The 13,290-nt window shown below is 65.7% G+C and overlaps 2 protein-coding genes across 5 annotated transcripts; both read left to right on the top strand.

Annotated features, from left to right (window-relative positions):
- Positions 1-75: 75 nt before the first annotated feature.
- On the top strand, positions 76-8,613 carry GIT1 (GIT ArfGAP 1). Of its 4 annotated transcripts, XM_021550963.3 has the most exons (22): positions 76-233; positions 3,093-3,226; positions 3,309-3,421; positions 3,505-3,610; positions 3,686-3,772; positions 3,882-4,012; positions 4,090-4,184; positions 4,264-4,306; positions 4,488-4,514; positions 4,808-4,856; positions 4,936-5,008; positions 5,608-5,705; positions 5,787-5,898; positions 5,977-6,104; positions 6,182-6,334; positions 6,414-6,641; positions 6,751-6,804; positions 7,076-7,162; positions 7,266-7,339; positions 7,438-7,620; positions 7,748-7,811; positions 7,912-8,613. In XM_021550963.3, exons 1-22 carry the CDS (start codon positions 182-184, stop codon positions 8,122-8,124), a joined length of 2,304 nt encoding a protein of 767 aa, XP_021406638.1. In that variant the 5' UTR covers positions 76-181; the 3' UTR covers positions 8,125-8,613. The 4 variants fall into 4 exon arrangements, with proteins under 4 accessions (XP_021406638.1, XP_021406640.1, XP_021406639.1 ...); XM_021550965.3 differs by lacking the exon at positions 6,751-6,804; XM_021550964.3 differs by lacking the exon at positions 4,488-4,514.
- Positions 8,614-8,616: 3 nt separating this feature from the next.
- Positions 8,617-11,539, top strand: ABHD15 (abhydrolase domain containing 15). Its single transcript, XM_021550857.4, has 2 exons — positions 8,617-9,682; positions 10,927-11,539. The coding sequence occupies exons 1-2, from the start codon at positions 8,643-8,645 to the stop codon at positions 11,402-11,404; spliced, it is 1,518 nt and encodes a 505-aa protein (XP_021406532.4). The 5' UTR covers positions 8,617-8,642; the 3' UTR covers positions 11,405-11,539.
- The last annotated feature ends 1,751 nt before the right edge of the window (positions 11,540-13,290 follow it).

Below are 13,290 nucleotides of genomic sequence, written 5' to 3' on the forward strand. Positions count from 1 at the left end.
GCCGGGCGCTGGGAGCAGCCGGCAGCCCCCGGCCCCGCCGCCCCGGGCCCCGCCGCCCCCTCCCCGCCGCCCGGCCCCCCCCACCCCTTCCCCGCCGCCGCTCCCCCGGCGGGCCCGGGGGCGCCGCCGCCGCCCCACGCTGGCGCAGAGGCCCGGGCCCGGGCCCGCCTCGCCGCTGAGGATGTCCCGGAAGGCGCCGCGGGCAGAGGTGTGCGCCGACTGCAGCGCCCCAGGTAAGGGCCCCCCCGCATCGGCACCGGCACGGCCCCGCCAGCCCCCCCGCGCCTCCTGCTGCCCCCGGAGCCTGCCCTGCGCTCCCCCCGCGCCGCCGAGAGCCCCCGGGGCGGCCCCGCAGCCCCGCCAGCCCCCGCTGCACCCCGGGGTGCTTGCCCCCGGACTGCTCCCCGTGACCCCTTTTGCATCTCCTTCTACACCCCACATCAAGACCCCTTTGCACCTCCCTGAGTGCCCCCAGGGTCGCCCTGGTGATTCCTTTCTGCGCCCCACTCTGCGCACCCGAGGGAGCCCCATGGAGTCCCCCTCCTTCCCCCCAGGAGCCCTCTGATGTGCCCCCAGTGAAACGCTTTGATGAAACCCATGACCCCGTTGTTGCACCCCCTTTTAGCCTCCTGGAATGCCCGAATACACCCGAGACGCAGCCCCGATACCCCCGCATGCCCTCCTCCGTGCCGCTCCAGCGCGCCCCGTGTGCCCCACGCCCCCCTGCACCACCCACGGCGTTCTCACCCCAGCGCGGGGGCTGCTGGCACAGGCTGGGGGCGCGCCGGTCGGTGCCAGCAGCGCTGGTGACCCTGTAAATGGCAGGATGATGGGGGACACCCTGCACCCCACAGCCGGCACCCACCCCAGCCGGATCCGGGCTTGGCGGTGCCGGTTGGGTGAGCCCGGCGGCCGCCGCGCTGCAAGCCGGAGCCGAGCCTGGGCAAGACCATTCCCATCCCCGGCGGTGCCCGTGCCCACAGCCCCCACGCTGGGCACGCGCGGAGGGTTTGGCCCCCCAAACCCTGCCCACGGTAGGGCCGGACCCCAAACCTGCCCGTAGCCGGTGCAGGTGGCCCCACGGCAATGAATGAACGGGTCTCCGAGCCGGCCCCGGAAAGCTGCCCGCGGGCCAAGGCTGTGCCGAAATTATTCCGGCCACGTGCCAATGGCCGGATCCTGCCAGGAGAGCTGTCGGCACGCGTGGGCGAAAGGCTGCCCTGCCTCCTGGCATCCCCCGTGCCGGCGGGCGAGCGGGGGGCCAGGGGTTCCCGGGGCGGTGCCGGGGCTCCCTTCTGCGGCCAGGGGAAATGGAAACCAGTCTCTTCCAATCTCTTATCGCCTGGCAGCCATGGGAGGAAATGAGTTATAAAGTCCAGAGGCCGTTTCCTAGCGCGCTGGGAGCACCCGCTGTCGCTGCCGGGGATGCGCTGCCTGGCCCTGCGTGGGGAGGTGCCCGTGGGGTGCGCTGGTCCCTGTGCCCGGCCTCCCTCGGCCCCACGCAGGGATGCCGGCTGGCCCCAGCCCTGCCATCGCCAGTGCGGGGCCGAGCGCTGGCGGTCCCGGTGCCAGCGCACATCCCGATGCGGGGATCGAGGTGCTGCGAGCTCCGTTGGACTCCAGGATCCTCCCAGGGTTTGGAGTGTCCCTGAGCGAGCACTCCACGATCTGCTGCAGTGCCCGCCCGCATCCCACCACATCCCAGCGGTTTTAGGGTGGGAGGGGCTGTTGCCCCAGGGATATTCTGGATCCACCCGCTTGGAGGGGCCGGCTCCCCCCGCACGGAGCGTCCTGTTCCCGGCGGTGGCCGTGGGCAGCGGGTGCGAAGGCGCAGATGCCGCCGCACCGGCTGCCAAGGCGCTGCCATCTGCGTGCGAGGGGCTGCCAGGCTGGGGGGGCCACCGCTCCCCCCGGGCCACCCCACCCCGGCCCCGGGGCACTGCAGCATGGCAGGATGCCGTGCCCCCCAGCACGGTGTCCTCAGGGCTCTGGGGGGGTACGTGGGGAGGGGTCCGGGACCCTGCAGGGAGGAAGGAAGTGGGGGAGGCTTGGCTGCTTGCCTGCCTTCCTCCCTCTGTGAGGTCGTGGGGCCACTGGGGGCTCAGGGCCATCGGGCAGGTCAGTGTGGTCACCTCCCCAGGCCCTGTATCCCCGGGCGTGGGGCTGCCCCCTGCCGTGGGACAGTGTGGCGTTTGTGTAGGACCTACAGAAACGAGGGGATGGGGTGGAGCTGGGCAGAGGGTGGCAGGACTGCCCCGTCGTGCCTGGCGGAGGGGACACCTGGGAACGATTCAGCGATTCAGCATCCGTGCCTGGCTGCCTTTCCCGGGGGGGGAGGGGGGCTGTGACCCAGCGGGGGTCCCCAGATCCTGTCCTCATGCTGCTGTGAACAGCTGCAGCTCAACGGCCACACCACGGGGCCAGGCCCCCTCGTCCCCAGGACCTGTTTTTGGGGTGCAGGCGTGGGGAGCCGCTGCCTGGCCGGGAGCGGTGCCCCCGCGGGTGCCGGGGCTGGTGCCAGCGCGGGGCCAGCGCGGCTGCTCAAACGATCCTTTGTTCCCAGCGGGGACACAAAGGGCTCCAGTCCGGCCGGCCGGGGCCAGCGGCGGGGCTGGAGGGGCACGGCAGCCTGGGGGGCCATGGCACCTGCCCCGGGGCTGGGGTGTCCTGTGGGCTGGCTGCGCTGCGGTGCTGAGGGTGCAGAGCTGGTGACCACCCTACCTAGGAGCCCATGGACTGGGGGTGCCCACCCCTTGTGGGACACACTGCCCCCATCCAGGACCCCCCAACACCCAGCCAGGGGCTCCGGGGGTGAGTGACCTCGCAGTGAGCCAGGGTGCCCCTGATCAGAGCGTGCTGGCATCATCCCTGCCACCAGCTGTCCTCCTGATGGTGGGGGGCCAAACCCTGCCCCCCTTTTGGCTGGCGGTTGCTATGGGAAACCCGTGGGTTTCCCCTGGTGATGGGCCGAGCCCCTCTCCATCTCCCGGGAAATGGTTGCTGTGGCAACGCATCCCCCCTGCTGGATGGATGCATGAGGAGGGGACTGCACGGGGAGGGGACACCCACTGACACCCCCATGCCACCCCCAGACCCTGGCTGGGCGTCGATCAACCGCGGGGTGCTCATCTGCGACGAGTGCTGCAGCGTGCACCGCAGCCTGGGCCGCCACATCTCCATCGTCAAGCACCTGCGCCACAGCCCCTGGCCCGCCACCCTGCTCCAGGTGGGTGCTGGGGACACTGGAACGGGGGGAGATGTGCACTGGGACCCCCCCCTGCCCACTGGGCCCTGCCTGTCCCCTGCAGATGGTGCACACCTTGGCGAGCAACGGGGCCAACTCCATCTGGGAGCACTCGCTGCTGGATCCAGCGCAGGTGCAGAGCGGGCGCCGGAAGGCAAACCCCCAGGACAAAGTGCAGTAAGTGCCCCCTGTGCTGTGGGGAGGGGGTCAGCACTGGCTGCAAGCCCCCTCCTCACCCAAAACCCACTGCTCACCCCCAGCCCCACCAAGTCGGAGTTCATCCGTGCCAAGTACCAGATGCTGGCCTTCGTCCACAAGCTGCCCTGCCGGGATGATGACGGTGTCACTGCCAAGGACCTCAGCAAGGTGGGGTGGCGGCTCAGGGACCCCCACTATGGCAGTGGGGATAGATCCCCCCATTACCAGCTCTCTCCTCTGCAGCAATTGCACTCGAGCGTGCGGACGGGCAACCTGGAGACCTGCCTGCGCCTGCTCTCGCTGGGTGCCCAGGCCAACTTCTTCCACCCGGTGAGCTCTGGTGGGGCTCAGGGACCCCAGAGGTGGAGTGGGGCCCAGGAGGGTCCTGGAGCCTCATGCCACGTGCAGGCTGCAGGGCTGAGGCTGCCCATGCCCGCAGGAGAAGGGCACCACACCACTACACGTGGCCGCCAAGGCCGGGCAGATCCTGCAGGCAGAGCTGCTGGTGGTCTACGGTGCCGACCCTGGGGCGCCCGATGTGAACGGCCGGACGCCCATTGACTATGCCAGGTGAGGGCAGGGAAGGGGGTGACCCCTGCCTGCACCCCCACCTAGGGTGGGCATCACCCCTGCCGGCCCTCCCACAGGCAGGCAGCCCAGCACGAGCTGGCGGAGCGGCTGGTGGAGTGCCAGTACGAGCTGACCGACCGGCTGGCCTTCTACCTCTGCGGCAGGAAGCCGGGTGAGAGAGGGGTCCTGGGGTGAGGGGGTCACCCTGGAGGGAGCACGTGGCCCTGCTCACCACCCCTCTCTTTGTGCAGACCACAAGAACGGGCACTACATCATCCCGCAGATGGCTGACAGGTGAGTGCCTGGCACCTGTGGCCCCGCTGCCCTGTCCCACGTCCCCCCCAGCGTCCCCGCTGGGCTGAGGGGGGACCCTGGTCACTGGAGCATCCCTGGGGGGTGGGGGGGTCAGCGTGCCCGCGCGTTTAACATCCGCCTTTGTCCTGTTCTTCCCTCCGCTGCCTTCTCCGGAGCGCAGGGTGCGCCCAAAGTGCATGGCACAGAGGTATTGTCCGCTCGGCTCTGGCTCCGGGGGCCCCCCATGCTGCTGGCATGGGCCCCCCTGCAGCCCTGGCTGCTCGGCCCAGCCCAGCACCTGGGGGGCACTCGGGGAGGGGGGTCCTGCTTGCCCCCTGCCACTTCATCCTTCTGTGCCTGCCTGCCAGCCCTGCTTGGTGAAGCCCCCAATGCCTGAGGGGGGGGTCCCTGTCTTGGTGGGGTGCAGCTGGGGACTGTTTCGGTGGGAACAGGCCAGGAATAACCCCCACTTTTTGTTTCCCCCCTGCCCGTACCCCCCAGCCTGGACCTCTCTGAACTGGCCAAGGCAGCCAAGAAGAAGCTGCAGGCGGTGAGTGGGGGCCAGGGCAGGGCTGGGGGGTGTCCTGCCCCTCTCATCCTGCCTGACACTGTCCCCTGTACTGCTGCAGCTCAGCAACCGGCTCTTCGAGGAGCTGGCCATGGACGTGTACGACGAGGTGGACCGTCGGGAGAACGACGCGGGTGAGCGGGGGGTGCGGGATGCAGCCCCCCGGGGCCGGGGCGGGAGTCACGGCGCGGGGGAGGAGCAGCAGCGGGGCCGCGGCCGAGCCCTGCGCTCCCCCCGATCCGCCGGGACCGCAGGCCCCTCCTTCTTCATTCCTCCGGCCGGGAAGGTTTGCTCAGCGCGAGGGGCCGCCGCTGGGTGCCAGGGCTGGGGTGCTGCCGGAGGTGGGTGCTGGGATCCCCCAGGGATGGGGGTCAGCCTGCAGTGGTGCCCCTGATCTGGGGGCTGGCAGGGTGGGGGCAGTCCCATTCGCGTGGCAGGGCGGGTGCTGACAGACAGACGTGTAAAACCATCTTCCCACCAGCTGGAGGGTGCTGAGCTGGTGCCTGAAAGGGTGAAGAGCATGGGGGGGTCCTGTTCGTGGGTTACGGGGGACCCCAGCCCTGCTGGGTGGCTGGGGGAGGTGATTCCCGTCAGCCTGGCCAGGCTCTGCTCCCAGCCCCAGCAGGCTGGCCCTGCGCCCGCGCCTGCGTCCTGCGGCTCCGAGCCCTGCAGCCTGCGTGTCCGGGGGTCCGGCCCTGTGCCCCGGGGTCTGACACCAGCTGCCTTCCTGCAGTGTGGCTGACGACGCAGAACCACAGCACACTGGTGACAGAGCGCAGCGCCGTCCCCTTCCTCCCCGTCAACCCCGAGTACTCAGCCACGCGCAACCAGGTGAGTCCCCCTCCAGGCCACATGGACCTCCCTGTGCACTCACACCTCTGCTCACCCCCTTTTTCCTCCTCCTTCCCCCAGGGCCGGCAAAAACTGGCCAGGTTCAATGCTAGGGAGTTTGCCACTTTGCTCATCGACATCCTTGGGGAAGCCAAGCGCCGGCAGCAAGGGAAGAGCCTGCTCAGCCCCACAGGTAAGGCACGGAGGGCAGTGAGGTGGGGCTGAGCACTCCCCCCTGCCCTGTGCTCAGCACCCGCCCTGCCCTGCCCAGACGCCCTCGACTACTCGCTGCGGAGCCAGAGTGACCTGGACGATCAGCACGACTACGACAGCGTCGCCTCTGACGAGGACACGGACCAGGAGCTGCTGCGCAACGCCTCCCGCAACAACCGTGCCAGGGTGAGCCCAGCCCCGGCCCGGACCCCCACCCACACCCCCACCTCTGGGATCCTAGCGCTGAGCTCCTCTCTCTGCAGAGCATGGACTCCTCCGACCTGTCAGATGGCCCCATCACGCTGCAGGAGTACCTGGAGGTGAAGAAGGCTCTGGCTGCCTCTGAGGCCAAGGTGCAGCAGCTGATGAAGGTGAACAACAGCCTGAGCGATGAGCTGCGCCGGCTGCAGCGCGAGGTGGGTGTGGGGCCAGCGAGACTCCCCTCCTCAGCGTACCCTCCCCTCCTCACTGATGCCTTCCCCCTTCTGGCTGCAGATCCACAAGCTGCAGGCAGAGAACACGCAGATCCGGCAGCAGACTGGTCCTGCACATCCAACCCCGGCCCCCAGCGAGCGGCCAGAGCACGGGCACCCCCCGGGCACGGCCCCCCCGCACCGCCGGGACCGCCAGGCCTTCTCCATGTACGAGCCGGGCTCGGCGCTGAAACCCTTCGGGCAGCCAGTGGAGGAGCTGGTGACCCGGCTTCAGCCTTTCAGCCCCAGCGTGAGTGTGCTGGGGTGGGTGGGATGGTTTTGGGGTGCAGCAGTCCCCCCAGCCCCACGCGGGGCTGGGTCCCCTCCCCGCGGGGCCGTAACCTTTCGTGTGTCGCCAGGAGGTGGAGGACGAGGCTCTGTACTCCATGCACATCCCAGCCAGCGTGTACCGGGTAAGGGGGCCGCAGCGGGGGCGGCTCCTGCATGGGACATGGTGGCTGTCGCCTGCCCAGGATGTGGCCTTTGGGATGTCCTGTCCCCCCACCGCCCTGCACCCCCCTGGGTCAGGCCGGGGACCTCCCCAAGGGACGGCAGCTGCGGAATGTTCCTGCATGCAGGGTGGCGGTGTCCCCTGTGCTTGTCCTCCCCTGCACGTCAGCGGGGTTGGCTCCATGCCCTTTTGCACCCCATTCAGCATGGGCTTCCCCTCTTTTCCCCCTCCAGATCCGGAAAGGTCCATCTGCCTCCTCGGTGCCCTTCCCTCCATCCTCCCCGCTGCTCTCCTGCCCGCCTGATGGTGCCCGACACATGGTGATGTATCAGGGAGGGGGAGCAACTCTTGGGTTGGGGAGACTCCTGACCCTATGTGGGGATGGGGCTGGGCAGGGCTTGACACTGCTCCTCTCCTCTCCAGAGCAAGCTGGACCGGCATGGGAGCGGCACTGACAGTGACTACGACAACACACAGGCTGGTGAGGTTCTGATCAGGTGAGTGCTGGGGCTGGGGGGGAAGCTGCCCCAGGGTACGTGGGGACACAGGGACAGGGGGCTGATACTGACCCAGGGCGGTTGCCTGGTCCCTGCAGCATGGAGGGGAAGCGGTATGTGGAGCTGAGCAAGGATGAGGATTTCCCCCACGAGCTGGACCCGCTGGACGGGGAGCTGGACCCTGGCCTGCCCAGCACAGAGGATGTCATCCTCAAAACTGAGCAGGTCACCAAGAACATCCAGGAGCTGCTGCGGGCAGCACAAGAGTCCAAGCATGATAGGTAGGACTGGGGCACAGCCTCAGGGTCCTTCTGGACACCCTGACCAGGGTTGGGGCCACTCCTTGTCAGCCTGCATGGTCGGGAGCCACTGTCCTCCGTGTTGTTCACCCTTTGTCCTTGCCCCCAGCTTTGTGCCCTGCTCAGAGAAGATCCACTCGGCTGTGACAGAGATGGCATCACTCTTCCCTAAGGTAGGAGGAGCAGTGTGTCCCTGGGGTGGTTGTGGTCCCCACCAGACACTGTCAGCCCCCTGAGCATGGGTTCTGACACTGGTCCTGTGCTCTGCTGCAGAAACCAGCACTGGAGACGGTGCGGAGCTCCCTGCGGCTGCTCAACGCCAGCGCCTACCGACTGCAGAGCGAGTGCCGCAAGACTGTGCCCCCTGAGCCCGGCGCCACCGTGGACTACCAGCTCCTCACCCAGCAGGTCATCCAGTGTGCCTACGACATCGCCAAGGCCGCCAAGCAGCTGGTCACCATCACCACGCGTGAGAAGAAGCAGTGAGCGCCAGCCCGCGTCCCCCCATGGCCCCAGGCCCCCGCACTCTCCATGCCTCCCTTCCCTCCGGCAGCAGCCGGCACCTGGGGCGAGCGTGGCTGCGCGTGGCCGTTCTGGGGATCCGAGGTGCGGGGTTCCTCATGCCCCCTGCGCCATCAAGGAGCTGGTGCTCAGCCTGCGGGGTAGGTGCCTGCATCCCCCTGTACAGCCCCCTGCCTGCCCCGCGGCACGCGCCTAACTTATCCTGTACATAGCCTCTGTAGCTGTCCGTGGCGGCGGTGGCCTTTGTACCCCCACTCCCCACAAAGCCCCTCTCTGGGTGGCCGGTACCCCCGAGGCCTCCCATGGCATTACACTGGACTGGGGCGCCCGTGGGTCCCCCCTCCCCGGGCGTCCTGAACCCCTCCCCGGGCGTCCTGCCCCGTGCCGGGGCCGCGCTCCCCACTGTAAGATGTGTCCTTGTACATTTGTATCAATAAAGGTGTGAGCAATGCACGGGCATCCTGCCCCTGGCTCCTGCGCCCATGGAGGGTCCGTGGCTGCGGCGACAGGCAGGGCTTGGCCACGTGTCCCTCCCGTTTCACCCAGTCCCCTTGGCCCTGCTGGCGGCCATCCCCGGCACAGCCCTGCTGTTTGCCCAGCCCCGGGGCTGGGCTTTCCCAGCACGGCCCCGCCATCGCTCTGCGAACCGCCGACCATCGGGGCTGCCGGCTGAGGCTCCTGCCGCCTCCATGCTGTCCCCGGAGGGTTTGGTGGCCGCAGCCGCGGTGCTCGTGGGGCTGGGCCTTCTAGCTTGGTGCCTTTGGGCAGGGAGGCTGGAGGTGCCTGGAGACGTGGGAGAGGAGGAGGAGGAGGAGGAGGGGATACCCTTCATGGCCGAGGAGGGCTCAGGGCACTGCCGGCTGCTGTGCAAGCCCTCGGCTCTGGCCCAGCACCTGGTGCGGAGCTTGGGGCGGTCAGCGGCGCTGCGGGGGGGACACTGGCAGTGGCCGTGCTGGCCCCAGCTCCAGATGCTGTGGCAGCTCCTGCAGCCACCTGAGCCGGAGCCGGTGGTGGCTCGTGAGCTCCTGCAGCTGTCTGATGCTGGGCTGGTGGCCCTGGACTGGCTGGTGGGGCCGTGGGGGGCTGCGGGTGGCGGGGGGGTGGTCTCCAGCCCTGTGCTGCTGCTCATCCCCAACGCTGCTGGGAAGGTGACGGGGGGGCTGCTGCAGCTGGGGCTGCGGGCGCTGGAGCGGGGCTTCATCCCCGTCATCTTCAACCGCCGGGGCCACAACGGCTGCCCCCTCACCACCCCCCGGCTCCAGCCCTTCGGGGATCCCGGGGACTTGCGGGAGGCTGTGACCTACCTGCGGTGCCGGCACCCCTCTGCCTCTCTGCTGGCCGTCAGCGAGGGCTCGGGCTCGGGGCTGCTGCTCGCCTACCTGGGCGAGAGCGGCTCCTCCAGCCGCCTGGCCGCTGCTGCCTGCCTCTCCCCCATCTTCCGTGGCCGGGACTGGTTTGAGGCCAGCATGCCCTGGCTTTACGAGTGGCCGCTGCTCCTCCATCTCAAGCAGGGATTGAGCAGGTCAGTGCAGTCCCTTGGGTTTGGGGAGGTGGATGGGGGTACCCTGGGAACCCCTCGGTCATCCTTGGGGGTGTGCATGGGGTGGGTGCTGCTGCTGACACCGGGAGCCCCAGTGCAGGGGCAGAGGTGCTGAGGGCAGCAAAATGTGCTGGTTAATGAACACCAGCCTGGAGCTGGCTGCTATGGGGCCAGCTGGGCTACCACGTGTCCCCAGCCTGGCTGGGGCTGGGGCTGCGGCAGCATCTTGGGGTTCCTGAGCTGGGAGGTGTGGGGCAGGGTCTCACAACTCTTCCTGGGAGGAGCTGGTGAAATGCTCGTTTGGATTTGGATCCTGAGGGGTGAGTGGGGCTGGCCTTCTCCCTGCACCTGACCCTCCTGTTGGTCCTGGGGTGGGACTGTGATGCCAACCCACAGCTGGGCTGGGCGCTGGAGTGCTGCTGTCCCTTCCCCAGGGGTCTGGGTTCCCTATTGCACAACACAGCCAGGCTCGAGTGGACCAAACACTGGCTGAGAAAGGAGACAAACTGCCCTGGTCCAAGGCCTTGAGCAAGTGGGCACTTCCCCAGGGAGTGCTGAGAGCTTGTGGGGGCAAAGGGGACTCCGCAGGTGGGCAGATGGGAGTCAAAAAAATGCGGAAAAACCCCAAACATAGGGACAAACAGGTGCCGGGTGAAGCTGCAGCAAATCTCAGATGGGTGCAGCAAGGAGCTGTGCTTACTGCAGGGATGGGGTACTGGGGGGTGGGCAGCAGAGAATCTCCCCCCTCCCTATTTTCTGATTCCCTCTGCAAATGCTGCTGTCACGGTAACGAAGCAGGAGTGCCGGCCGTCTCCCGTTGTCATGGCACCCAGGCTGTGCTGTGGGGACCCTCCAGGATCCCTGGCAAGGGGCTGGGATGGGCCTCCTAAGCCACTCTGGGGTTGGGGCAGAATAGGTTACTCCTATTCCTCTGCGTGCAGGGCCAGGACTGTCGAGCAGCCCATGGGCACACAAGCTGGTGGCACCCCTATGGCAACATCCCTGTAGCCCCCAACTCCACGTGGCGCCCCTATGACCCTCCACCCCCACGGCAGCACGCCCCAGCCCCTGCCAACATTCTCTGTGGCCCCTATCCCAGGCAGCATCCCCATGTCCTCCCCACCCACGGCAACATCCCTGAAGTCCCCAGCAGTGCCCCCATTGCCCCCAGCCCACGGCAGCAGCCCTGCACCTCCAAGCCCACGGCGGCCGCCCCATCCCCGCAGGTACGCGGGGGCTCTGGCTGAGGTGGTGGACACGGACAGGCTCCTGGGCAGCCGCTCGCTGCGGGAGCTGGAGGAAACCCTCTTCTGCCGGACCCGGAGCCGCCCCAGCAGCTGGGAGAGCTACTGGGAGCGCAACGAGCCCCTGCGCGACGCGGACGAGGCGGCGGTGCCGGTGCTGTGCCTCTGCAGCGCCGATGACCCCGTGCGTGGCACCCCGGCCCGCAGCCTGCCCCGGGAGCTCTTCCGCAGCAGCCCCTACTTCTTCCTGCTGCTGACCCCGCTCGGGGGGCACTGCGGCTTCCCCCGCCGGGGGCCGGGGCGCTGCTGGGCCCACGAGGCCGTGCTGGAGTATTTCAGGGCCATGGCCGAGTTCCTGCGGATGGAGGAGAGGAGGAAGGGGCTGCCGCGGCCCCGCAGGTGTGGGGGTCCCCCAGCTGAGCCCCCCGTGTTCACCTGGCAGAGGTCCTACACGCGGTAGCCCCCCTAGGGCAGGGTCTCACAAAGGCAGGCAGACACTCCGTGTACTAAAATTACTTTATTACAGTTGATTTTTTTTTTTTAACATTTCCTTTGCTATGATACAAAGGATACTTACAAACAAAATATTACATATGACCTTATTTTTTTTTTCTCTTCTCTTATTTTCTGACAACTTGGTAACAGCTTTAAATGCACAATCTATACAATTAATACAGGTTATATATGAGCTATAATGTATGTTGAACCAGAAGAATACCAGAATACTGACAATATACTGTACATTAAGCCTTACCAGTTAGTGCTCGTGGCATTTTCTACAAGAAGGAAAACGCACACCTGTAGATTCACTCATACCAGCTGGTGCTACCAGACACGGAAGCAAGAAGGAGTTTAATTCCCCTGGTTAAATCCTTCGTGGCCCATCACCGTGGTGCTGAGCCTGGAAACCTCAGACCAGTGTTCATAGTAAAACAGCAGATATGTGTGTGTTTTTTTTCTATCTAATGCTCTGTGGCACAGCACGGCACCGGCCGGGCTTGGCCATACCTGGATGATGCCCCAGAGCAAACGGCCATGGCGCTGGGGCCGGGCGCTGGGTGAGCTCTTGCTGGGGAGCTGGACCTCCTTGGGGAGGGGGAGAGGAGGAAGAGGAGGAGGAGAGGAAAAGCAGCAACAGCTTTGCTGTCATCAGCAGGCAGCTCTTGGGTTTGTGCACATGAACAGGCGGTCGCCGAGGGGGAAGAGCGAGCCCAAGGCCTGGCGCTCCCGGCACGGCTCCGAGCCCGGCCGCACACGGAGCTCGTGCCCGGCAAACCCTGCACGGGGTCGGGCAGCAGCTGCCCTGTGGTCACCTCCTCACCAGGAAAGGTTTGCTTTTGTTTTGCAGCCAAAGCCAGAGGTGTGTGGCTACAGGTGTGCACTTCCCCTCCTCCCGCCGGGGTCTACATCGCACTGATAAGGTTACATTTTTGTTTTTTATTTAATTTTTTTTTTTTCCTTTTTAAAGCAACCAGCAAGTGAAGCATTTTTTTAGTTGACTGGCAAAAAGACCTGGCATTTGCACAAAAGCTGCAAATGGAAAAGAGCCATCCCCTCCTCCCACCCGCTGCATCCCAGCCCAGAAAAATCCCAAACTGTTGGTGGAAGAAAGAAAAAAAAAAAACCACAACAGGGGTGGAGGAGAGAAAGGGGAGGGGGAACAGGTTGGAAAATACCAGGTTTGAGTTAACATTTCCTTGACTTCACACAACTCTTGTGCAAAAAGAAACACCCCCCCCCCCCCAAACAAACAAAAAACCCAAACCCAGAAACATGCTGGAAATAATGAAAACAAATGGAAAGTAATATATAAAATTAAAAATATAAATAGGATGTCTGGCTGACTGGTAGAAGAATAGGTCATTTAGGTTACAAAAAGGAATATACATTCAAGAGGCTCTGAACCCAGTGGGGTAACTGATGTTAAACTTGTGTTAATAGTTAGGCTAGAATTCTCAAGTTTGTCTTTAAAATCTTCACAACACAAGCAAGCTATTTTTAAAAAATATACACTATACACACCTCACACAGCTTCTCCTATCCATATTACACACGTTACGCTACCCTCCCATCCCTACACCGAGGGGGGGTCCCATGGCCGAGGGGCCCGGAGTGTCCCCCCATCCTGTCCCCCCAGCCCCGCGGTGGCGGTGGGGCAGCGATGGCTGCGGGGCCGGGCAGGTCGCTTGGCCCCTCCACGTCTTACCACAACCTTCTCAAAGCATTTACAAGTCACCAAAGGGCTGTAGCCTTTTATGTTATACACACTTCACTTTGCAACGTTAATTATTTACATCAGGGCTGCCCTCCCCCCCCCCCAATCTTTTAGCTGTTTCTAGGCAGGTA

The sequence above is a fragment of the Lonchura striata genome, chromosome 19, assembly GCF_050655825.1.
Source record: "Lonchura striata isolate lonStrDom1 chromosome 19, ASM5065582v1, whole genome shotgun sequence".
Lineage (NCBI taxonomy): Eukaryota > Metazoa > Chordata > Aves > Passeriformes > Estrildidae > Lonchura > Lonchura striata.